At 45.7% G+C, this 24818-nt stretch overlaps 1 protein-coding gene across 3 annotated transcripts in view; it reads right to left on the bottom strand.

Moving 5' to 3' along the window:
• KCNK10 (potassium two pore domain channel subfamily K member 10) overlaps positions 1 to 24818 on the bottom strand; it is a 183881-nt gene that overhangs the window by 125702 nt on the left and 33361 nt on the right. Inside the window, exon 3 of one of the 3 annotated variants that reach the window (XM_003902139.5) lies at positions 22561 to 23176. In XM_003902139.5, coding sequence (XP_003902188.1) covers positions 22561 to 22600 — 40 coding nt within the window. In that variant the 5' untranslated portion in view covers positions 22601 to 23176. Of the gene's footprint in view, positions 1 to 18910; positions 19477 to 22560; positions 24367 to 24818 lie in introns of those variants that run through there. The other 2 variants (XM_021941446.2, XM_003902138.5) reach the window with 2 other exon arrangements.

Raw genomic sequence — 24818 nt, 5'->3', positions numbered from 1 at the left:
CCCCAAAATCCAATCAATATTCATGGTGTTCTGCAGTCATTCGCAGTCACGCGCAGAGCAGTTAAAAAAGTTTGAGTCACCCGATGCACATGTCCTCAGCTGAGGATGAACAAGGCTACACTCTGCCTTCTTGTTCCAGCTCTCATGCTGTAAGCAAGTGTCCATTTTGTGATCTATTTAGTGCCATGTTTTTCACATTTTGTGCTTTTTTGTTGGTGCTTGTACTGTTTAAAATCACCCCCAAGTGCAACGCTGAAGTGCTATCCAATGTTCCTAAGTGCAAGATGCAAGGTGCCTTATGGAGAAAATATGTGTATTAGATAACTAACGTTGTTCAGAAATGAGTCGCAGTGCTGTAGCTGTGAGTTCAATACTAACAAATCAACAATATATACGAAATAAGATGTCTTTAAACAGAAACACACATAAAACAAGGTTATGTATTTAGTTGATGAAAATGTGACCTGACCGGGTGCGATGGCTCATGCCTGTAATTCCAGCATTTCGGGAGGCTGAGGCGGGCGGATCACCTGAGGTCAGGAGTTCGAGACCAGCCTGGCCAATGTGGTGAAACCCCATCTCTACCAAAAAATACAAAAATTAGCCAGATATGGTGGTGCGTGCCTGTAGTCCCAGCTACTAGGTAGGCTGCAGTGGGAGAATCACTTGAACCTGGGAGGCGGCGGTTGCTGTGAGTCAAGATTGCACCATTGCACTCCCACCTGGGTGATACAACAAGACCCTATCTGAGAAGAAGAAGAAGGAGGAGAAGAAGAAGAAGAAGGAGGAGGAGGAGGAGGAGGAGGAGAAGGAGGAGGAGGAGGATGAGGAGGAGGAGGAGGAGGAGAAGGAGAAGGAGAAGGAGTTGTTGTGACTAGAGGCTCACAGGAACCTAACCCTATATTTCCCCTAAAAGCAATGGTTCACTATTTGCTAATTCAGGATTTGCAGCAACTTTATAAAACATAAGAATTACCATAAATGACGAGAATCAACTGTACTTGATTCTGCCCTCTTCTGAAAAGGAAAATTATGGAAACAAAGTGGTTTGATGAGACTGGAACACGCCTCATCAAGCTTTACCCTCTCTTTTCATGCTGCATGGATCACTCACCAGCACCAGGATTTGTTCTAAGATGTCTTGGGGAGAAAACTGCCAATCAGCTGTGGATTGTGTCCCCTGAAAGCCATTAGCCTGCCTGAGAGGTTGAGCATCCCCTCACTCGTGTCATCAAAGCTAACTGATTGGGGCAGAAGGCAGAGAGGCAAGAAAAGGAGGAAGCTTTACCATATGTCTTCATTTGGGTTTCTCCAGAAGCTGATTCTACAATTACGATTTGAGCACAAGTGGTTTGTTTGGGAAGTGAGGAAATTGCCAGTAGGGAATTGGAGAAAAGAGAAAGGGCTGGGAAGGCAGCCAAGAAAACCAATAAAAGGTGTAGTATCAAACTAGCTACTGCTGTCGCCCAGTGGAATTTTTCCTACAGAGGAAACTGGGACCCCATGTAAACCATATTCCCGAGTTATCCTACCCAAGGCTGAGGGAATTGGGGTGTTTACGCACCATCTTCCATCAGTTATTGGTTGAGGGCTCCTCCTGGGATGCACTAATTCCCCAACACTTCCTGCCTTCCATGGGAGCAGCAGAGTAGGCTCAGTCAAGAAAAAGGCAAAAAAAAAATGCCAAGTTGGCAGTCAGAAGCGAGCCAGCATGAGCTGAAGTGGTGCGAGCAGGAGGATAGGGACAGGCACTGGAACATCTGCTACATCAGACCGGGCTGCTGCTGAAAGTCTTACATAAACCCAGAGCAGGAACGGGGCCACTGCCACGAGAAATCCATGGTAGACGAAATTTCTATACAACAAGCACATATCTGCCACTGGAGGCCTAAAGTGTTCACGTAATTTCAGCTAATTATCTGATTCAGGGGCCAATTTCCACTAGTTTTAAGTCAAAGTAAGGTTTCATGGTGTTTATATAGGTTATTTTCCTCCTTCGTTGGTGGAAGCAAGATGGAAAGCTCATTTGCATTTTAATGATAAAATAGGACCTTTTCCCTAGAATAGCATGTGAGAGAACAGAGCAGGACAAAAGTAATTTTGGGGAAATGTGGGGGAAGATTAGTACTTCATAGGATGTGCTCTGTCATCATGATAGCTCATTCCCTGATGATGAAGTGAAGACACACATCCCTGCCCAAGAGCCCGCTGGTACCAGGCCTTTTCCTTCCATGAGTACCTGTCCCCACCATTTCCACTGCCATCACAGCAACTGAGGAAGGGATACACCATCTCATGACTCCAGAAAAGCACTGGGGTGGGTGGAGGGGGCACGGGGAAGGAGGGGAGCCACCTAAGACACCATAGTGTTTCATTACGATCTATTATTGAAGACAAGACAAGAAAGATGGCATTTCCCTCATCATATTGAGTGACTGGTTGCTGGGTTTCCAACGCACAAAGCATATTTCTCCCATCATTTTCATTTCTGTAACTATCCAAGTTCATACAATAATCCTTAGGAAATGGACAAAAGAATTAGACTGGCCAACACTATGTGAGTATGCAGACATGAAACCATATCCTCCTCAAGGTAGATGGAAAATATCAGAGTTCTTGCAACTACAGCAATTCCTCAGGATGTCCACACCCAGTGGGACACACCCCTCTCTATAGAAATGGTGTTCTGCATGACGCAGAGGTCTAACCAGAGACCTGTGAGTGGATGAAAAGGCCAAGGTCTTGCCTTGGAGCCAAATGGACCTGGGCACAAATCCCAGCTCAAACGCTTTCAAGATGGGTGGCCATGAGCAAATTACATACACACTCTCAGCCTCAGTTTCTTCATCTTCCAAATGGACTAATACAACTGTCTCAGATGATTGTCTTCATTCTTCATTCAAAATAGATATGGATGCAACATGAGTGAACCTTGAAAGCATTATGCTAAGTGAAAGAAATTGATCACACACACACACACACACAAACCTACATGTTGTATGATTCCATTTATATGAAATGCTCAAAATGGCAAATCCATAGAGACAGAAAGTAAATTCATGCTTGCCAGGGACTGGGAGAGATAAAATGGGGAGTGACTGCTAATGGATATAGAGTTTCTTTTTGGAGTCACAAAAATTTTCTACAATTAGATAGTGATGATGATTGCACAACTCTGTGAATATACTAAAAACCACTGAATTGTACATTTTAAATAGGTAATTTTATGGTATGTAAATTATATCTTAATAAAGCTCTTATTTTTTAAAAATAGATAAGGAGTCCTTGTTACATCCAGATCCTTTGGAAGCCATGAGCATCTAAGTCGGTTGGCTAAACATTAGGATATTAACCGGAAGAACAAGCAAGTGACTCAGGCTACTGTGAAGAGTAAATTACGTATTACACGCTAAGCACTGAGTACTATGCCTGAGCCACTGAAGACCCTCAGCAAGTGGGTGTTACCAGTAGCAGCATCATTGATGCTTATTAGGTGCCTCCTGTGTGCCAGGCATTGTGCTCTGCTCTTTATGTGCATGGTCTCATTTAAGAGATCTCATTTAACCATACCTACCCTAGGGAGTAGTTACTTTTATCATTTCCAGTTCTCAAGTTGGGAAACAGACACAGGGGGGTAAGTTAGTGCCTAAGATCGGAAGCTTGGGAGTGGCAGAGCTGGTGGGGCACACCTGAGCTCTTGCACATCTTCTCGTCACACACTTCATCTCCAGCAGCAGCCGTGGGAGTATGACCACTGTCAACAACCATCAGCGCCTCCAGTCAAGGTTCCCTCGATCACTAGGATGAGCTTAAAACAGAGCGGAAATCTCTGATAGATACTGGAAGGATGGCTCCTACAGGTCTCTTCCAGCCACTCAGCTGAGAGTCCTGGCAGTGGAAGTGCGGCCTCATCCAACCTGCCTCAAACTGCAGGTGAGACTCTCACTACCCCTGGATTCTTAATGGACACCCCAGTCAGTCCAACCATCTGCCGCTTCCTTAAGCCCTTGTGACCCAGACTGGCATCCTTGGTTCTCTGTTGGCCTCAGTCTGCCCCAGCAGCCCAGATAAGGCTAAGAGACTGCAAGGCATATAACAGACAAAAGTCCTAATTTCCCCCTACTCAAAAGACATGTAAATTAGACACTTTGGAAATCACGTGTAGCAAAAAGTTACTATCTGCTAGAGTGTATTGTGTGTGTGAGCGCGTGCACACGCATCCAGGTGCATGCACACTTGTGTGCACTCACGCAATTTGTACTCGAGTACCTCACATTTCAGCATCTTGCAATTCCTTGGAGATTAATTTACACGCCATCATCATGGAAGAGACTCAAACTCCAGTCTCGTCCCAGTATACATGCACAAGCCGCGGAGTCCTAATTAACACAGATTCTTCACAAAATCTAATTACAAACTAGGCAGCTCTGAGGCCTTCTTTGAAATCACTAAATGTTCTAACAGAATGTCACCACCTTCGGTAGCATCAGTACTCATTCCATACTAACTTCCCATATTAAGCATTTTTGCCTGGCAATGGAATATCAGAATGGCCTCATTTTCATCCTTATTAACATATTTTTGGAACCTCTTTACTTGTCAAATGTGTGCCTGAAACAGATTTCTAAAATGCAGAAGTTGACCTGAGTGTAAGAGATGCTAAGCCTTGGCTAAATGGCTAGTTTCATGAGGGCAGAGACTTCATCTTATTTATTGCTATACCTCCAGGGCCTACGACAGTGCCTGTCACGAAGAAGACACCGGGCAAATATTCACTGAAGAAATGAATAGATGTCTTCTCCAAGAGGCTGAATATACACTCACATTTGTACTTGCTGCAGACACAGAGAATTTAATTTGAAATCTCAGAACCAATATGCTCCAGACTCTAGTAGAGCCTACCACTCTTCCTCGATTCTTTTTCCCATAGGAGGGAGAATATCAAAAAGTCTCCAGCAGGCACAGCATGGTGGCTCCCACCAGTAATTCCAGCACTTTGGGAAGCTGAGGTAGGCAGATTGCTTGAGCCCAGGAGTTCGAGACCAGCCTGGGCAATATGGCAAAATCCCGTCTCTACAAAAATGCATAAATCTGCCAAGTCTGGGGGCATGTGCCTATAGTCCTAGCTACCCAGGAGGCTGAGGTGGGAGGATTGACTGAGCCCAGGAGGTCGAGGATGCAGTGAGCTATGATTGCACCACTGCACTCCAGCAGTGATCTTGTCTCAAAAAAATAAAAAACTAAAATTAAAAATTAATAAAAGGCCCCAACACCTGTTGGCATTGCCATAAGCATCACTGTTGAATAATGAAGGTTAGCATTACAGGTTCATAGATATGCTTCATTCCCTCTTTGCTGTCTGGGCAAGCACAAGTCGCTTGACCAATCTAGATTCAGTGTTGCCTTAAGAAGCCTCAATGGGCTTGGATATCTCAAAGTTCCTTCCAATTTATGAAGTCAATGTAACATGAGCAAGGCAACCTCTGAACAACATTTGCACAACAAAAAGTTGCTTTCAGTGACCTTCCTGTCACTCCCACCCTCCAGAGCCTTCAGCCTGCTCCCTACACAGTACCTGACTTCTCCCCTTCCCACTTGACACCAGCCTATCAATAAATATCAGTCCCTGGTTCTGTTCTCTCTTGGTCCAGTTCTCTCATAGAAACTATTGATTTGGCTGCACCCATGGGTAATTGAGAATTAGTCTGTTACCCTGAGGAACTACATTTGCATTTTAACAGGATGTGTTCTGGAGCTGACGTTTTAATCCATATCTCTATCAATGCATTTATCGCGGTGTATCATAATTACTTGATGAGGCACCTGTCTCAGTAGCTAGACTGTGACTTCTTTGGGTACACAGCCTCGGGTCTTTTTCATCTTTCTGTGTCAAATGCCTAGCCCCATTTCTGTAAGCACTCAGTTGCTAAGTGTTTATGGAAAAACCAGATGGATGAGTGACAACACCTAATGAATAAAGTAACGGTTAAGGTTGTAGGCATCCTGATAGTCATGGGAAGGAGTGGTGTGTGTCAGCTGTGGAGAGGGACTCTACAGGGCTCTTCAAATCCCACCCCCTGTGGCTGTCCGCTCTGCCTGTCTTTAGTACTGAGGCTGAATGCAGAGATTATTGCCTGACCAGCAGGCATTCACGCTCCTATAGAAACTGTGTTCTCACCCTGCCAGAGAAAGGGATCGGCACATCAGAAGCTTTCATTAATTCAGGCTTTGGGGAGGCCTTCCAAGCTAAGTCCACAAGAACACAACTAGCAGGGGGTCCCATCAGAGTCAAAGGAGAAATACCCCAATGTTACAATACCTCTGGACACACCAGGAACAAAGTGACGGCGGGCGTGGAGGGGCAATTTTTATCAGATCCACTATGCTGAACTGAAAGCCACAGGCTTCCAAAAGGCGCGTGAAGTATAACAGAATATGAGCGAGTGCACCAGCTTTGCATTTATTGATTCATCGACTGCAGATATGCAGATTGTCACAGAATCAAGGGTCGTGTAACAAAGCCAGGGAAAATATCATTTTAATTAACAGAAATTGAAAATGCAATCGCCATTGCTTTCAGATATACCTCCCATTTGCAACCAGAAGTTTGGAATTGGTTATCATAATTCAAAGATGTCAAGAAAAGCTCTTTTTTCTGCATAAATATTTTTTAACAGCTTTTATGTAGGATTCCTATAAGAATACACAGATACCCCAGGTGAGGTCAGCACCATGCCTGTCACACAGTAAGTATCCTCTGCAAACATTCGCTAAAGCAATCATTTGACTTATTAGCGATTTAAATAAAAATATGATTGTGTCATCCTCCCACTTCAAATCAATCAAGACCTTCCTGTTATTCTCAGAAAAAAAAAGAGCTCCTTAGTAAGACCTACTATGCCCTACATGACCTGAGCACCCCGCCTCTTTCCCCACCCTCATGCGCCATGCCACACCTCACTTTCCAACCAGTACCAAACCCACATCTCCAAACAAGAGACCGGGGCTCTCTTTCCTGCACCTCATTGCCTTTCTCTGTTCATTTAAAACACATCTGAAAACCTCACAATCTATACCAGACTGTGAGTGCAGGAGTGTTACTGGAAACATTGAGTGCCATGAGCCACCATTGTTATGCCCAGCTGTAAATAAGTTTAGAGTATCTCTACTACATTACTTAGGACCAATTTTCACAGTAAAAATCGAAAAGCGGAGGAAATTAGGTACATGTGGCTTCGTCTGGATCATAATGAATCCTTGTGGATCCCAGAATTGAAAAAGGGGCTGCAGGAAGTATTGAGTTAGTAGGAAGTTAAAATCGCCAGTGTAGAAACCACCCTGAAAGTGAGTCTCTTGTCAGGGTGGTTGGGGGCAGGGATGGGGGAATTTCTGGATGAAAGAATAGAAGGGAAAACAACAGAACCAGAAGGGGGGCACAATGGCATCTTGGCATCCTGAGACTTTTTCTACTCTTGGTTACTATGGTTACAGATGCAATCAGTGCTGGCTCCTGAATGTGACTGGGGCCCCAGGCAGCTCCATTCAACACGCTCTCACCCTGTCCCAGACCCTGTCTTTGCCATTTTGTGCAGTAAGTGACATATTCAACAATGTCCAGCTCCTGATCATTCTCAAGTCCATGGTGCAACTCAAAAGAAACCATATTCACTCGCCTCTGCCCAGAACACAGAAGCTCCAAAACTTCCTTCAGAATATAAAATTGCCTCAGGAATAAGCCAGGCATGTAATGTTTGGAAACATGGGAACCTCTAAGGCATTGGATGCATCCTGCTTCCTGGAAATCATTTTCTCAAGACTGTACAGAAAAAGAAACAAGATTGTCAAAAAAATGTTTACTCAAAATATGACAAGGAGTGCTAACGGTCCTCCCTCCATCAGCAGCTTCTCACTGTGTGTTTGCCATCACCCCCAGGCACACGGTCCCTGCCATCTTGGCAGGATGCCGACTTGTGTTTCAGTCACCATACAGACACATGGCCTGCAGGCACTGCAGGAACACACCAGACACACACCAGACACCCCATTCCCCAGCATTTCTACTGCTCGGCCTGGAGGCCATCCTGTTTTTTCTGATTTTACCCAAGGAAGTTAAGTTGTCAGTCACTGACTCTGTAAAAGAAGGGACATTGTAAAGAAAGGGACTCTGTAAGAGAATTGGGACCATGAGTTATCACACTCCACCTCTAGTTTCACAGTCAGAAAAAATAGGGTGGACTGTGGGGTTTTTTTTTTTAAATAAATGTTTACACATTTACCCATAGCATGGTGCCCACACAAGACAGGCTCAATAGACACTTCCAGTATTTGAATAATACAACAAGTTTGGACTGATGGGTATGCTGGGATCTGTTATAAGATCATATGTTCATATTATACATACATCATCATCATGCTCACTGTCTTTCTAGAATAATGTTTCAAGCCATTGGTAAATGAAAAGGTAAAAATGGAGTTAAATGAATCATCATTCTGTGGTTAAGTAGAAAACGCAGGCTTAAACAAAATTAAACAGTCTTCTGAACTACAGGATTATCAGAGAGAGGCATATGAGGCAGAGGTAAGAGTTCAGGCATTAAATCAGACAGACCTGGGTTCAAGTCGTAGCACGACTAGGTAACTTTGGGCGAGTTACGTAAGCTCTATAGGCCTCAGCCTCCTCATTCAGAAAGCAGAGATAATAATTTCACCTATTTCTTTGGATTATGAATAGGATTATATGAGATAATAACTACAAAGCACTTAGCCTAGCATGTAGTGCCTATTCAATAAATAGGAAAAGATTCTCATGGTGATTTTTCAATGTATCCTCAAATTCTTTGACATGCCTCCCTTCCAACGTGAATGCGATCACCCCCACTCCTCCCCACATGTGGACTAACTTTAGCGACTGGCATCTAAGGAAAAGAATGTAGTGGTAGTAACAATATGTGATTTTTGAAGCTAAGTCATAAAAAGTGTTGCCAATTCCACCTTGTTCTCTCTTGAATCACTTGTTCTTGGGGAAGCCAGACACCATGTCACATATGAGTACACATAAGCATCCCATGGAGAGGCCCACATTGGCAGGAAACGAGGCCTCTCCCCAACAACCAGCAGCAATTTGCAAGTCACATGAGTGCTCCACCTTGGAAACAGATCCTCCTGCCCCAGTCAAGCCACCAGATGACAGCAGCCCAGACAACATCTGACTAGCCAATGACAGACTCCTAGTCAGACCACCCAACTAAGCTATCCCTGAATTATTGATCCACAGAACTTATGAGATAAGAAATGTTTATATTGATTTAAGCCACTAAATGTTGGGGTTATTTGTTACACAGTAATACAGTAACATGCTAACGTGCATGATGACTCTCTAGGAATGACTGAGCACGTATCATACTGCAAACTGACTTTACCATGACACCACTTTTCTTCTCAGAGTATCTGATGAATCTGTGTCTCATAGAAGACATTTTGGGAAATGTTGGTCTGGAATTTAACAGTTTATGAAGTTTGTTCACATTTGTCTCATTTGATCATCTCAGCAACTGTGAAGTGGTTATTATTGTGATCTTTATTTTATCCAAAAGAAAACTAAGGCTAAGAAAGGTTAAGTGACGTGGCCAAGCTCACATAGTGTTATGGTCTGAATGTGTCCCCCCAGAATTCATATGTTGAAATCCTAACCCCAAAGGTAATGTTATTAGGAGATTGGACCTTTGGAAGGTAATTAGGTCATGCGCATGGAGCCTTCATGATTAGGATTAGTGTACTTATAAAAGAGGCCCAAGAAAGACTCCTCACTTTTTCCACCATGAAAGGACACAGCAAGAAGGCACCATCTATGAGCTGAAAAGCGAGCCCTCACCAGATGCCAAATCTACCAGTGCCTTGATCTTGGACTTCCCAGCCTCCAGAACAATAAGAAATAAATCTCTGTTGTCTATAATCTATCTAGTTTGTGGAATTTTATTAAAGCAACCCAAATCAACTATGATACACAGCTAATAAAGTTGGTACAACATTAACTCAGACTCAAATATTGTGATTCCAAGCCATGTTCTTTCACTGGTCTTTTCTCTGACTTAACCAGGACAGCCTAGGTTGTTTAAATCTGAACTAAGAATACTAAGAGTCTACCAGAGTACCAGGAGGGTTGTGCTCTGCTATGGACCACCTCCTGGATGATCCAGACAGTGAACCAGATGCTTCCAAGAGGCTGAGCTGGAGGCTGCCCTGACTTCACAGGCTGTCTACTGCAACTGTGAGAACAGCATAATGCAGGTACCACTCATGCAGCCTTTATGATGATCCAGCATTCTTCTACAAGCTTTGCATGTATCACTTTATGTAATCCACATAACAAACCAAGGAAGTAATGGCTGTAATTATCTCTATCTTGCAGATGAAGATACCAAGTCATAGAAAAATGAAGCAATGTTCCCAAATCAGCCTCTAGTAAATCATGCTTGGATGAGGACTTAGGCAATCTAAGACTACCAGGGAAGGAAGGGATCTCAACAACCAAAAACTCAATTCCCTCCTTTTCTAAATGAGTGTCAGAGCCAGTCCTAGAAACCAGGTCTCCTATCCTAAGCTCCTATACTGTACAGACGGTGACATTTTGCCCGGAGTCTAGGTTAAATGACTACAACATGTATTTAATCTCTTTTCAGGTTATCGTAATAATGCATAGGCCGAACCAGATAAATTCCTTTGGCCTAAAGCAACATTCTTAGCCAGCAGAATCCAGGAGCTGGCCCAGGTTGGTCCATGGTTAACATGGGTAACAACATTCCCCAATTTTCAGAGAAAAATACAAATTAATAAATAGACTTTTTTCATCTCTAAGCTTTTCCTCCCATCAATTTTTCTTAAACACTTGGTGCCTGACTTTTGTCTCAGAGGACAAAGTAAGTGAAGGTTTGATGTCAAATATTTTATCACACCTAATATCAAGCATCTCTATTCTGCATGTCAGGCTCATATCACATTAAATTTAGTAAGTTATACTATTTATCTTTATCATGCTAAATATTTGGTGTGTGATTATTTAGGGGATCTCAAGTTCTGCTTGCACATAAGAAACTCATTTTCTTGGTAGTATAATTTTTGCTAGCTTGCATGTCAAAATTATGAATATTGGTGTTTTAGGCATCTACAAAGGTTACTGTGACTTCCAGACTCTCCATCACCTGACCAAATCTTCATTTTCTATTCAAGGAACTCCTTTTCTTTTCTGAGAATGAGTGTTGCTCTGTCACCCAGGCTGGAGTGCAGTGGCGCAATCTCGGCTCACTGCAAGCTCCACCTCCCGGGTTCACGCCATTCTCCTGCTTCAGCCTCCCCAGTAGCTGGGACTACAGGCGCCCAAGCAAACTCTGCAGGATTTGGGGAGGCGGGGTGGGGAAGGAATAAAGGAATGAAGAAAAGAAGGAAGGGAGGAATGAAGGAAAATTTCCCTGTAATCACCTGGCTTATGTAGGGCAGTAAATCCTATGTTTTCCTTTCTAATCTTGTTTCCCCACCATTCCACTCTGCTTCAAAGTTACTTCCATGGAAAGGGTAAGTGATGAGACTAGAAGCTATTGGTAATACAAAACGTAAAATTTCCTGAAATCCTATCCACCCCCCAGCCTCATCCCCACTACCTCCAATGCCCATCCCTCCCCACCTCCCTGGCTCTGGGAATGGCAAAGGTAAAGAATGCAATGCTCCCTCATGACCATGCCATCCCCTACCAGTGACTATGGCCCTCCCTCACTCCCTCCCTTCAACCCTAAATTAAGGATTAGGAAGTCAGGTTTCATTTTCAATTCAGAGTACTCAGTCCTAGACACTCACAAGGGAGAAAAAAAAAATCTTAAACTGTGGCTGCAAATGACAAATAAATGTTCTAGCAAGTAAATATGAGGTCCTTATTTCCCCATTCTAGGTGATGGTAATCATCCAGACGTAGATAAACTGTAAAGTCTCCGCTAAGAGTACCCCTAGGACCAGACCCCAAAAGTGGAAGGTCCCTTGGACCTCCATAATACTTATGGAGAGAAATTACCCAGGTGGGTGTAACCAACAGGGTGACCACACTCCTAGTGCCACGTTTAGGTAGACTCTGTAACCAAGCCATGCAGAGCTAAGCCCCTAACTCACTCTAACCTCATCTGGATCATCCAGTAGGTGCCCTTTATAAGAATCAGAGTACAGAAAAAGATTGTCACTTTTATCCACCTTTCTGCATCAGCCAAGGGAGCTGTCCAAACTGAAACTTCCTAACTGGCTATCAGTAGAATGGCTTCTTTCTATTTTATCATTAAACTCTTCCTCTAATTCCCTGTAGACTAAAAGCAGAAAGAAAATCACTAGCTCACTGTACCTATATTAAATATACTTCACACCATATCTCAGTTGTGGTTGAAGTTTCCTAATGAGGGAAAAGGCTATATTTTTTAAATGCATCAGATTTAAGGTGAGGCTCATATGGAGCCAAAGTACAGATGTTTTGGAAATGGCATGGAATAGCAAAGTTATCCTGCTCAATCTTAATTCAACCCAGTGGTCACCGGGATTGGCAAAAGGATGGTGAAGCTCCTTAGATACTGCTGGAAAAGAAGCCTGAACTAAATCTTGGCCAAGACAGTTTTTGGAACACAGCTCCTTGGTACTTTTGAGGATAATTGTGGTGATTTTGGCACATTTTAAATCCCATTTGGAACACTGATCTCCTGAAAATTGGATATTAAATAAAAAATAGATTACTTTCTTTCCAGGAAATCTAAGCTATGCAAATGTGTGTTTGGAAACACATTAATAAAGCTAGCACTTAAGCAACCTAGCAAGTTGAAAATGGCCCCCATTCACGAAAGACCAAGATATTTTTTTAGCCAGTACAGCAGAAGGAAGATCTAAGGGTCTTCACCTGAGCTCATAAGAATGAAAGTGTAAACCTGTACAATAAGTACAACCTGCTGAAAATAGCCGTCGACTAAAGATTCACTGATCAACAGGGAGACTGCTTCCTCTAAATCTCTCAGAGAAACCTTTGAATACACTTTTGGGTAACAAAGAGCAAGAGAGTGTGGAATGAACAAAGACGCTGGGAGGAAGGAAAGCTTGAAGGAAACTGTCATGGACGTAAGCATCAAAAGGCCTAGGGTAGCCCCAGCTCTGCCTGTTTGTTGCTTTGGGCTCCCACATAAATCATTTATCCTTTCTACATCTTGCTTTATGTGTCAGTAAATCTAAGACTCTAATTCCTACAAAAATAGGGTTGTTTAAAGAACAAATGAGATCATTCCTAAAAAGTGTTCTGTAAACTGAAAGGTGCTATGCACATAAGGTATGGGCTTCTCCAGAATTTTGCATTAAAGTGTGCACTAAAAATGCAGCTTTTTAAAAAAAATCCAGCTCCAATCCTATAGCTTTGCTTCTTTCTTAAGCGGATTAAAGTACCTAAAAATAGCCACACTCCAATAGCTAATATGAGCCAAATTATTTATTGGACACTGACCATATCTTTAGCAGGCTAGATCAGTCCACCCATCCACCCTCACCGCACTTCTATTCAGCCTTCTTACGCCTGGTCAAAGATGAGAAAAGAAGGAAAACAGCCCACTGGAGGCTTTAGGGAGAGCTGGAGCTTGCAAGGAAGGGGGAATATCAGTGTCCTTTCTGATAATGCTGGTATTTGGGGATACTCTTCCTTTCTCCTTATTTGTACTTTGCCATTTGTAGCTTAGAGGCGTCCTGCAATTTCCATGATGCATAAAGCCTTCGGTCCTCTCCAATCCATTCTGCCAACCTTCCATTCACTCAGCAAAGGGTTGCTGAGTGCCAGGCACTTTCCACGGCACTGGGGTTATGGCAATAAACAAGACAGAGAAAGTCCCTGCTCATGCAGCTCATATGCTAGTAAAGGAGGCTGGCACCAAATATGGCCCATGAGTAAGTGAGATGGTTTCAAGTCATGACAAGTGCCAGTAAGACAACTGAACAGATGACATAAGAGAAAATCATGGTGCTGGGGAACAAGAGGAGAGGTCTTTCAGATGGGACAGGGAATCCCTTCCTGACAAGAGGACATTTGAGCTGAGATTCAAATGACGGAAAGGAACCAGCTATGTGAAATGCATTATAAGCAGTGGGAATTCCAAGCGCAAAGGCCCTCAGACAGATGCAAGTGTGATCTATTTGAGGAATGAAAGGAAGACAACTGGCCCCAAGATCAGATCAAGATGGGGAAAGTTGAAGAGACAAAGTCAAAGAGATAGACAAAGGCAATGACTCCTTTCTCCATGGAAGGGAAGGGAAACCCAGAAAAGCTAAATGAGCAGCCCCAAGTCATACAACTAAGTATTGCTACAGCTACTTTTAGAAGCTAATTATTTTGCCCCCAAATCCAAAGTTTTTAATACTGTATTCATCTGCTTGCCTCTAGTGAGAGGAATACTATTTACAGATCTTACTGTTTTAACAAGATCTTAATACACAAAAGCAGCAGGTAAATACCAATTCTAAGCAGAAAATCATCAACAAATGATGCTGATGATTTAAAGTGCATGTTGCCGGGCGCAGTGGCTCACGCCTGTAATCCCAACACTTTGGGAGGCTGAGGCGGGTGGATCACCTGAGGTCGGGAGTTCAAGACCAGCCTGACCAACATGGAGAAACCCCGTCTCTACTAAAAATTCAAAAATTAGCCAGGCATGGTGGCGCATGCCTGTAATCCCAGCTGCTCGGGAGGCTGAGGCAGGAGAATCGCTTGAACCCGGGAGGCAGAGGTTGCGGTAAGCCAAGATCACGCCATTGCACTCCAGCCTGGACAAAAAGAGCAAAACTCCATCTCAAAATAAATAAATAAATAAATAAAGTGCACGTAAATGCTGCTATGAAAGCTAAGACTTAGAACCAATCTACTTCTAGTAGGTCCTACACAAACAGTAACGCTCTTCGAAGAAGGCTCTGTTCCATGAATAGGAAGGAAGGCCATAGTTCACCAGAGAAGAACCATTTTACATTTGGGTCTTGTTTTTACCTACACCTCTTGACAATGCGTTGCTTAATCCACCCAAATGCCATCCAGACCAATCTATTCTCAAACAACCTTCATTTTGTGCTATTAAATTGTTGGGTAATAAGGCTGTAAGAAAAACATTATAATTACAACTGCCTTCCACAACCCATGAGAGCACCTCCGCCTGAAGGGTCATGTCTGTTGATAGACAAATCCTATAGTCCAAGTAACGTGAACTGTCTCTCTCCTCTTTCCGCTAATACTGCTGGGTTCCCCTTCAGCTTTTCCCTGTTAAACGTATTTGGTCTATGTAATCCAGAGCCTCCAAAATACAGACCCAAACTCCGTCCAGTAGTCACTGACTTGCCCATCAGACATGGAAATGAAAACACTATTGTCTAAATAGGTTAGTAGAGAAAAGAACGAGTAGGGTAAGGTTGAGTCACTGTCTCCTCTTCTCCTTCCTCCTCTCTCTTCCTCTCTTTTATCCTCCTCCTATTCCAATCCCTTTTCCTCTTCATCCTCTCTCTTATTCTTTTCCTCCTCCCAACAAGCTTCTTCACTTCCTGAGCTTTGGGAAACTTACCAGGCAAAAGCCAAAGTCCCAGTAAGAAACACAGACTTGAAGAGTGTTTAAGAGCCCAGATTCTAATCTTGTCCTACTAGCTGTGCAATCTTGGGCAAGTTACTCAACCTCTCTGTTCCTCAGTTAACTCATCTGTAAAATTAGGATAATACCTTCCTCCTAAAATGTTTGTGAAGATTAAATTAATACTTGTAAAGCACCGGGCGCGGTGGCTCACGCCTGTAATCCCAGCACTTTGGGAGGCTGAGGCAGGTGGATCACGAGGTCAGGAGATCGAGACCATCCTGGCTAACACGGTGAAACCCCGTCTCTACTAAAAATACAAAAAATTAGCCGGGCGTGGTGGTGCATGCCTGTAGTCCCAGCTACTCGGAGGCTGAGGCAAGAGAATGGCATGAACCCAGGAGGCGGAGCTTGCAGTGAGCCAAGATGGTGCCACTGCACTCCAGCCTGGGTGACAAAGCGAGACTCCGTCTCAAAAAAAGAAAAAAAAAAAAAATACTTGTAAAGCATTAGAAGAGCACCTAGCACATAATTCTATACAGATAAGAGATATGCCACCTCACTCCCCACTCTCTTCCCGCCTCCATCCCCTGGCTAGAAAAGACTACTGTCACCCCTACCTTTGGGAACAACTGTGCACAAAGTCAGAGAAACTCACTGGAAGGCAGATTAGTGGCGTCATGATGGCAATCAAGTGCCAAATGGGACTATAAGACTAGAACACTTACACCATCAGATAAGTATCGTGAAAATAATTGTATGAAATAATACACATAAAGCACCTGGCATGCAATGGTTGCTCATTAAATGTTGTTATTTTGTTGAGGTTTTTTCATTTTTAGCACCATTGGTTGTAACTGAAGTTGCTATTTGCATGCTTTTCTTCACTGTGTCAGGCTGTATAATATGTAAAATTCATCTGTGTTCATCACTGGAACATGAATATATAGAATGATGATCATACAGAAATATGCCTTAAAACCCAAAGCCAGCTTCACAAAATCAGTATCAGAGTGTTCCCTCTGTACCAAAGTTCCTTGAAGAGCCTGACCCCAGCATTTAGACAGCTGCCCACCTAACACACCCCTTGGATGGCTTGGGGACATGTCCCACTCAACAAGTCCTAGATTGAACTCATGAGCTTTCCTTCCAGACTGGTCCTACCCTGGCTGCCATCTCAGTCATTCCAATTCCTTCACTTCACTTTCACACATTATTCATGCAAAGCCTGTTGATTTCATGTCCTCCACAGCTCTCTACTCCAACCGCTTCTCCATGCCCACAGCAACTATTCTGGCCCATGCTACCATTGTATCTGGTCCCCCATATCCGCAAAGCACATAGCCCATGTTTTGAAACTTAGTTCAAATCGTGTCACTCTTTGTCTTGAAATTCTTCATTGGCTTAAGATAAATACTATACTCTTCCAACCCCACAACCCTACCCCACCTCCAACAACACAGGGCTTGGTGGTGGGGGGGCTCGCCTGTGGATCCCCCAGTCATATTTCAAAACACAAGCTCTCTTGCTCTCTGCTAGGGATAAATACGTTTTTCAGGGATTTCCCAAAAGAAAGCCAAAGCACACTTCCAAATTTCCAGAGATTTCAAATAGAGACAAAATGAAAGGTTTGTGCTGTGTTTGCGGTATAACAGCCTGGGTGTTTAAAAAAGGCAATACCTCTTCACTCACTCTTCAGTAGCCATGGGAACCTTCTTTCAGTTCATCAAATACACATGCCTCTTCTGCCTCAGGCCCTTTGCACTTGCTGTTCCCTTTTCTGCAACAATTCCCCTCCTCCTTAGACAATTAACTCCCATACATCCTCCAGGCCTAAGTCCAAGTGTCATCTCCTCAGGGAAGCCTTCTCCGGTCCATGTCAATCTCTTCTATCAGACACTTTCTTAAACCTCTGATGCTCTCCTTGGAGCATACATAAACTTTGAAGTATGCATTCCTCCATGCAATGATTGATTTAGGTCTGTCTTCCTCACTGTAAACTCCAACCCAGAGCTTCTGTCTGTCTTGTTCTGACTGTATCTCCAGTGCCTAGGACAGGGCTTAGTATGCAATAGGCATTTAACAAATATGTTTTTCAGGGATTCTCCCCCCAAAAAAGCAAAGGCAGACCTCCATATTTCCAGAGATTTCAAGTAGAGACAAAATAAAAGGTTTGGGCTGTATTTAAGATGTAACAACCTCGGTGTTTAAAAAAAGGCAATATCTCTTCACGCACTCTTCAACAGCCAGTCAATTCCTACGACATTTACTCAACAAATAAGAAGGTTTCTTCTCTCCAGTCTGGGGAAAAAGAAGAAATGCACTCATAAAGAACATTAAACACACACGCACCCCAAATAAACAAATTTCGATCCCAATACACACAGAGGCGTTGCCTCTCCTGACACACTTGTCAGATGAGCTAAGAGAAATGCTAAAGAGCATTCTTGTCACAACTGGACACGCGGTTCCAACTTGTTCTGCTCCCATACTGATCATTCCCTTGGAGCCTTAACATCTGTATGCTAATTACAGACACGGTGGCCGACGCTAGGCACACACAAATCCGTCTTAATCGCTCCCTTTTGCGTGGATGAAACCTGATCCAACATTCGTAAAAGCATGCAAACCACACCATTGCTTGAGCGGGCACACTTCGTGCCCCTCCCCGATGCCTTGCCAGCCCCACCCTTCTCACAAACCACCCCTCCTCCGCTTCTACTCTGACCTGAGCCTAACTAGCTGCTAGGTTTGGTAATAAGATTGAACGAAGACTCAGGAGGCCCCGTGGGCTCCATTATTCTGCATGCCCTGCGAGAAGGGCCCACCCCTAGGGACGGCTGCTGCAACTCGAGCCCCACTTGCTGCCAGGAAACCTTTCCCACTGAGGACACCCGGGCATGCGGCGCAGCTCCAGGTCCAGGGGGAGGCACCCCACCCATCTGCCAGAGAGACAAAGATCACCAGAAACAAAGGACACACGCACACACACACATACACACTCGCACACTCAAAGTCAAAAGCAAATACCGACACTTGCAATTTCAAACCAAACAGTCGGCTTGGTCTATCTAAATAGATCTGGAGACAATCCAGGAGGGACAATGATTATGTGGTAATTACAGGCACTATCTGGGTTCGGAACCCACGCTGCCTCCGCCCTCCTCCCACCCGCGCTGCAGTTCCCAGGCGCATTTCCCAGCCTCAGGACACACGCTGCCAGAAGAGAGAGTGCTTCCACTCAAGGAAGCGCGCACACGCCGGAGACAGAGGCAGGGCGAGGGCAGCCAAAAGTAGGAAATACCCACCTTTAGGATCCCAGTTCACCTGTTTTCTTGGCGTCTCGATTGGAAATTTCATTGCTCCGTTGCCCAGAAGGGGAAGAAATGAAAAGAACCCAAATAATAATAAAGTCCTCAAGCTTTACACGCCTCGGATTAGCAGTCCAACAAAACAATTTCCGAGGATGGGGGAGCCTTGGACTGGCTCGTGGAGAAACCCCAGAAAAAGACAGGTGGGAAAATACTGGCTTGGGGGAGAACTGGAGATGGCTTGGGTGTTTGCACCGGCTAGGGGGTGGCCGGCCGCGGCCCCGTGGGTAAATGAAAAAGTAAGATTGGCGAGGGGTGGATGAAAGGATGGAGAGGAAGGCTTGGGAAGATGGAAGAGCCAAGCTGCTTCCCGAAAGCGGTGCCGGCAGGTTAGGGGCTAAGCAGTCGGAAGACTGGGGCTAGGGAGAAGCCCACTGCAGTGTCACTCCAGCCCCCGTAGGCGTGTGCGCACACACTCCCGCACACACACACACACACACCCGCACATACACTCCCGGGCGCGCGCTTGGGCGGGCACGTCAGCCTCGCTCGGCCGCGCTGAGCGCACACGCCCCACCCCGGCCGCGGCTCCTCGCCCCCGGCGACGCCCCCCACTTCCCGCTCCCCGAAAGCCATTGGATATAGAGGTGGCGCGGCGCCCGGGGAGCGCGCGGCGAGGGCTACCCTCCCCGTGGCGCGCCCCAGACGCCGCGCCCTGGCAGGAGAGAGCAGGGCGAGCAGCGGACCGAGGCGACCAGTCGGGAAGGCGCGCTGAGCTCCCGGCACCCGGCCCGGGGCAGCAGGAGGCGGCCGCGGACTTGCCCGCGGGACGGCGGGAGGCGGTGGGCGGTGGCGGGGAAGCCGCGGAGGGGCGGGGAGCGAGCGGCGGGGGCGCGGCTACTTACTGGCTCGGCCGGCCGGCGGGCGGGCGTGGAGGCGGCCGCGGCGCGCTTGCTGGAGTTGCAGCCGGAGACACGCTTGGTTGCCTGGAAGGCGCTGCAGGAGGCGGAGGAAGGGACGCTGCGGCCCCGCCGCAGACCTCAGCCCCTGGGTCACCTCTTCTCACCGCTCCCACCCTGGGGTCTCCCTCCTCTTTTCTCACTTCATTTTTTTTCCTCCCGCCCCGGCTCTCTCGCCTGAGTCCCGAACCCACGTCCCTGCCGCACTCCGAGGAGGCCCGTGCCAGCCATGAGCCTTTTGTTCTGGGACCGCTCCGCGTCTGCTGCGCACTCCCCGCCCGGGGAAGCTCGCTCCCCAGGCGCAGCTTGGTCCCTTTCCCAGTTACCTGCAGCCGGACTGGGGCCGCTGGTCGTTGGCTGGAAAGGGGGCTTGAGAGAGGTACGGCGGCCCCCGAGGAAAGCGGAGTTGCCAAGACCTGGCAGCTCGTGGAAGCGGCGGCCCCGGGAGCCTGGGACCCAGCCGGGAAGATGCGAAGGGACCCAGATCTGTTCCCAGAAAGGGGCTAAACCTGGAGCATTTATCTAATACCCTCTCACTGCCCCTGCTTGAAAGCCCACAGGGGTTTGTGGTGGGGCCTCAGTCTCCAGAAAAGCCAGGTGGTGCTGAGGTGCTCTTGAATGGGTCACTCTGAGTATCAACATGAATGATGCTGACAGATTGCTTCGGATGCCTCGCAACGGAGCCTTACACGTAGTAGATGCTCAAGAAATACTTGCTAAATGAAGACATGAATTGCATGCTGCAGTGTTGAACAGGAAGTAGTTTAAACCCCTACTCTGGCTTCCAGATAAGCTTACTAAAATTTGTTGTTCATTCAACATATATATAGAACCCCTTCCAAGTGCCATCACTGTGCTATGTGCTGGCCATATGGCAGAGAATAAGATAGAGATCTTGCTTTCATGGGGCTATTTAGTGCCATAAGGTCCTGTTAGATTGTTGTTGCCTTTACTTACGCATAGAAATAGCCCAGCTCATTCCCATGCCTGCCAGCTGGGGTTCTAAAATCCCACACTAGCAGCTGATCTCTGAGTTGCATGCCACTCTAGGGCACCTTGAGGCTTTTGGGGAGCCCTCTGTCAGCAGCATCTTTCTCACCATCTATCCCTCACTATCACATCAAGGTTTCTGGGTCCAAGAGCAAGACCTACAGAGGTCCGCTGTGGTCTGTAGGAAAGGTGAGTGCTTTGTCACTCAGGCTGGAGCCCTGAATTCTCTGCAAACCCCATTCAGGCAAAACCAGTACCAATCTGATGGTGCTACTCTGACTCTTCAGCCCTTTAGGCAGGTTCCCCGGGTGCTTCAGAACCATCTTCCCGGGACTCTGTAACCACACTTTGCCTCTCTCCACTAGGACTGGGAGGATGGCTAAGATATAGAAATCAAACAAACAAGGAATCTCTGTTTCTCCCAGTCCTGCCCGGAGACACCAGTGTGTATGTAAATTCTGTTCTCAAGTCCAGAGGGAGCTGCTTCTAAGAAAGGCTTTCGAACCTCACTCTGCACTCTTCTCTTTAACTGTTCACGGGCAGCTGGACTCTAGCACAGTCACTGCAATACAGTGTTTTTGCCTGCATCAGAGCCAGAGAGGGGTATCAGCGGAGAAAGATACCCTCTCCTGAGTCATCAGAACATGGGGAGGCATGATTGACATTTACTGAATTCCCCCTCACCATCTCATATTCCCTCTCCATTCATCTTTGTTACATCATTTTGCAGAAGCTATAACTGGCCTCCTTTTACAGATGAGAAGATCAAGGTTCAGAGAGATAAAGAAAGACTCCCAAGGTCACGATATGGGGATTCAAACCCAAGTTTGTAGGACACAAAGGTCCATGCTCTCCATGCGAGAACCTTGTGAGTTCATCCCGTCCCCAGACCCATGAATCTGACCCTGAACCTGTCTGATGGTTTCGTTTGGGTAATGAAGGTCTAAATATGATATTTTCTAAGCCTCCAGGCCCTCTTCCTTTGCAAAATGAATTGAGCTATCGTTGTGTTCTGGGGTCTGCTTCCAGGATTTAGTTCAGTGTCCAAGGCAAATTTCTGTAGCAGGAAATGCACCCTTAGAATGCAACATCATTCAGCCAATCAACAAACGTTTATTGAGCATCACTTGGGTACAAGACAGGTTGCAGGTCCTCATTAAAAGTTATTTGGGGCCCTCGGTAATAATGACCTTCCCCAGAATGGCAACAGCAGGATGGTTATGAGGGGAGGGCTGGGGATGGGGAGGCTGGGGTAGACTCTATTAGGGTAGGGAGCAGGATCAGTGTCTAGTGCTCCTGGTCTGCCTTGAAGACGTGCACTAGTCATTGGCCCTTAGGATGATCTCTCTGCTTAATCACTGGATACCGCCCCCTCCTTTCATTTCCCCACTTCCAACCTCTGGAGCTTTCTCTCACCTCCACTTTCATTCTCCTTCTCAGAATGTAGACAAAAACAAGTTTGTGACTCCCCCCAAAAAAATCCACCGAAATTAGGTAAATAAATCCCAGTACCGTTTCCCACAACGTGCCTGAAATCAAACACAACTCCTTCTCTACTGCGTATTTGGAATGGACTGTATGGAGTGGGGATGGAGGGAGACCTCCTCCCAAGAAAACTTAGCCCTTTGGGCTACTGCAATCCCTTTTCATCCCCTTCGGTTCTACCCTTTGGTTATTTACAGGCTGGCCTTCACTTACCCAAGGAAGGAAAGAAGTCGTCTGTGTAGAGAAAAAACATCCAAAAAAGATGCCGCGCCAAGCGGTTCCGTCTCCCTCTGTGCCGCCGCAACTTCCATGGCTATTGCTTCAGGCGGGTTAAGTCCGGTGGAAACAGACTGCCTAGCTTTCCTGCGGCAGGAAAACAAAACATCGTGGCGCAAAGTCTCCCCGCGCTCGTCGTCCCCCAGCAGAACAGTGCACTGGGTGGCAAAGCGCTGTTGTCGGGCGCACGGGTCTCTGCAGCTCAAAACCTGCCCGGCCAAAGCGCAGCAATAGTTGCTGCACCACTTTAATGAATGCCGTGTGGTCCGGCATGGGAAGGCTGGGAAAGCCCGAAAACCCCAGTCATCTCTGGCGACGAAGTTTCTCCGAGTTGGCTGGCTCCCTTACCCCCTCCCCACGCTCCAGCCCGGGGTGGCTGTGAGACCGGAGGAGACGCTGCCTGCCGCGTGGGGAGTCTCGGGGTGGCTGGCAATGATCAGCTCAGCCAGAGAAGAGTCGAACACGGATTCCGGGGCGAGGCACGAGAATTTCCTGGGACAGCGAACGGCAGGGAGTGATGAAACAGCTTGGGGAATCCTGTTTAGTGCCAGTTCTGCAAACAGAAGAGGGAGGAGACAGTCTGATTAGAATCTACTTTGAATTCACGAATATTAGACTAAATTCATTAATCTGCCTTGGATTGTTTCCCTTTGATTTCATCCCTCTTCCCTGAAGTCCAGAAGAAATCTCAGCCTTCCATCTTTTCCCCACCCCAAGACACCTCCAAGTCCTCTTCCCAAAAGAACTGCAGTCAGGTTTCCATGTCATTTTGTGAAAATACCCCCCGCCACACACACACCCTCCACCACACACACACACACACACACACACACACGCACGCAAACATCCCCTTCATATACCCACTCAGTGGTAGTAAAACTGATAGCGTTATACACTCACGTTAACTTGAACGTGCCCCACCAGAAATTTTCTTCCCCCTAGCCCCACCTCGTGAAGTTTCCACATTGGTCTCAGCGTTAAAGCATGCCTACATTTGTTTTCTAGTCCCAGCCGACATCTGCAAAAACGCACCCTTAAATATATGTTGCTCTAATCCTGGGCTCTGCTTTTGGCTTGGGAAAACTAGAGACACATCACAAGTGAAAGGACAGAAGGTGTCATGTGTCATACACCTGGAAGCATGAAGCTAGGCCGCTCGATAACGAACTCTGTATGTGTAAGTCCTGCAGATTTATTTGGATGACTCAAACCTCTAATTGGGGATTAATGAGGATAATATACTATAAACTCCAAAGAAGTTGTAATTAAAGTGTCAGGCTGATGGATATGATTCATAACCAGGAACTGTGTCCTCTTTCCCTATAAGTTATCTATTTAAAATCTTAACCCTTAGGACAATATTTTTATGCTCCTATAAAGCATTGTGCCAAACATCTTACCAAAAATATACAGAGCTACAATCGTGCTTCTTATACAACAAGTCTTAAAGTGTTTTTATCTCTCTGGATTACCACCAAACCATAATCCCGGGTAATTTTTTAAAGAGATGGAGCTAGAATATTTTTGCTTTTCCCCTCCACTATTTACTTTGAAAATTTTCAAACACGGAAAAGTTACAGTTGTTTGGTAAAAACCAGTGCTGCAGTTTGAATGTGTTTCTCTAAAACTCATTTAAAATTCACTCTCCAATGCAATTGTCTTAAGAGGTGAGGCTTTTAGGAGATAATGAGGTCATGAGGACTACTCCCGCTTATGAATTAGTGCCTTTTTTTATTATTATACTTCAAGTTCCAGGGCACATGTGCACAATGTGCAGGTTTGTTACATATGATACATGTGCCATGTTGGTGTGCTGCACTCATTAACTCGTCATTTACTTTAGGTATATCTCCTAATGCTATCCCTCCCCCCTACCCCCCCCTACAGGTGTGGTGTTCCCCACCCCGTGCCCAAGTGTTCTCATTGTTCAATTCCCACCTATGAGTGAGAACATGCGATGTTTGGTTTTCTGTCCTTGCGATAGTTTGCTCAGAATGATGGTTTCCAGCTTCATCCATGTCTCTACAAAGGACATGAACTCATCCTTTTTTATGGCTGCAGAGTATTCCATGGTGTATATGTGCCACATTTTCTTAATCCAGTCTATCGTTGATGGACATTTGGGTTGATTCCAAGTCTTTGCTATTGTGAATAGTGCTGCAATAAACATACATGTGCATGTGTCTTTATAGCAG

The sequence above is a fragment of the Papio anubis genome, chromosome 7 (genome assembly GCF_008728515.1).
Source record: "Papio anubis isolate 15944 chromosome 7, Panubis1.0, whole genome shotgun sequence".
In the NCBI taxonomy this organism is placed as follows: Eukaryota; Metazoa; Chordata; class Mammalia; order Primates; family Cercopithecidae; genus Papio; species Papio anubis.
Note: the sequence above shows the minus strand (reverse complement) of the source record. Positions and strands in the feature narration are given on the sequence as shown.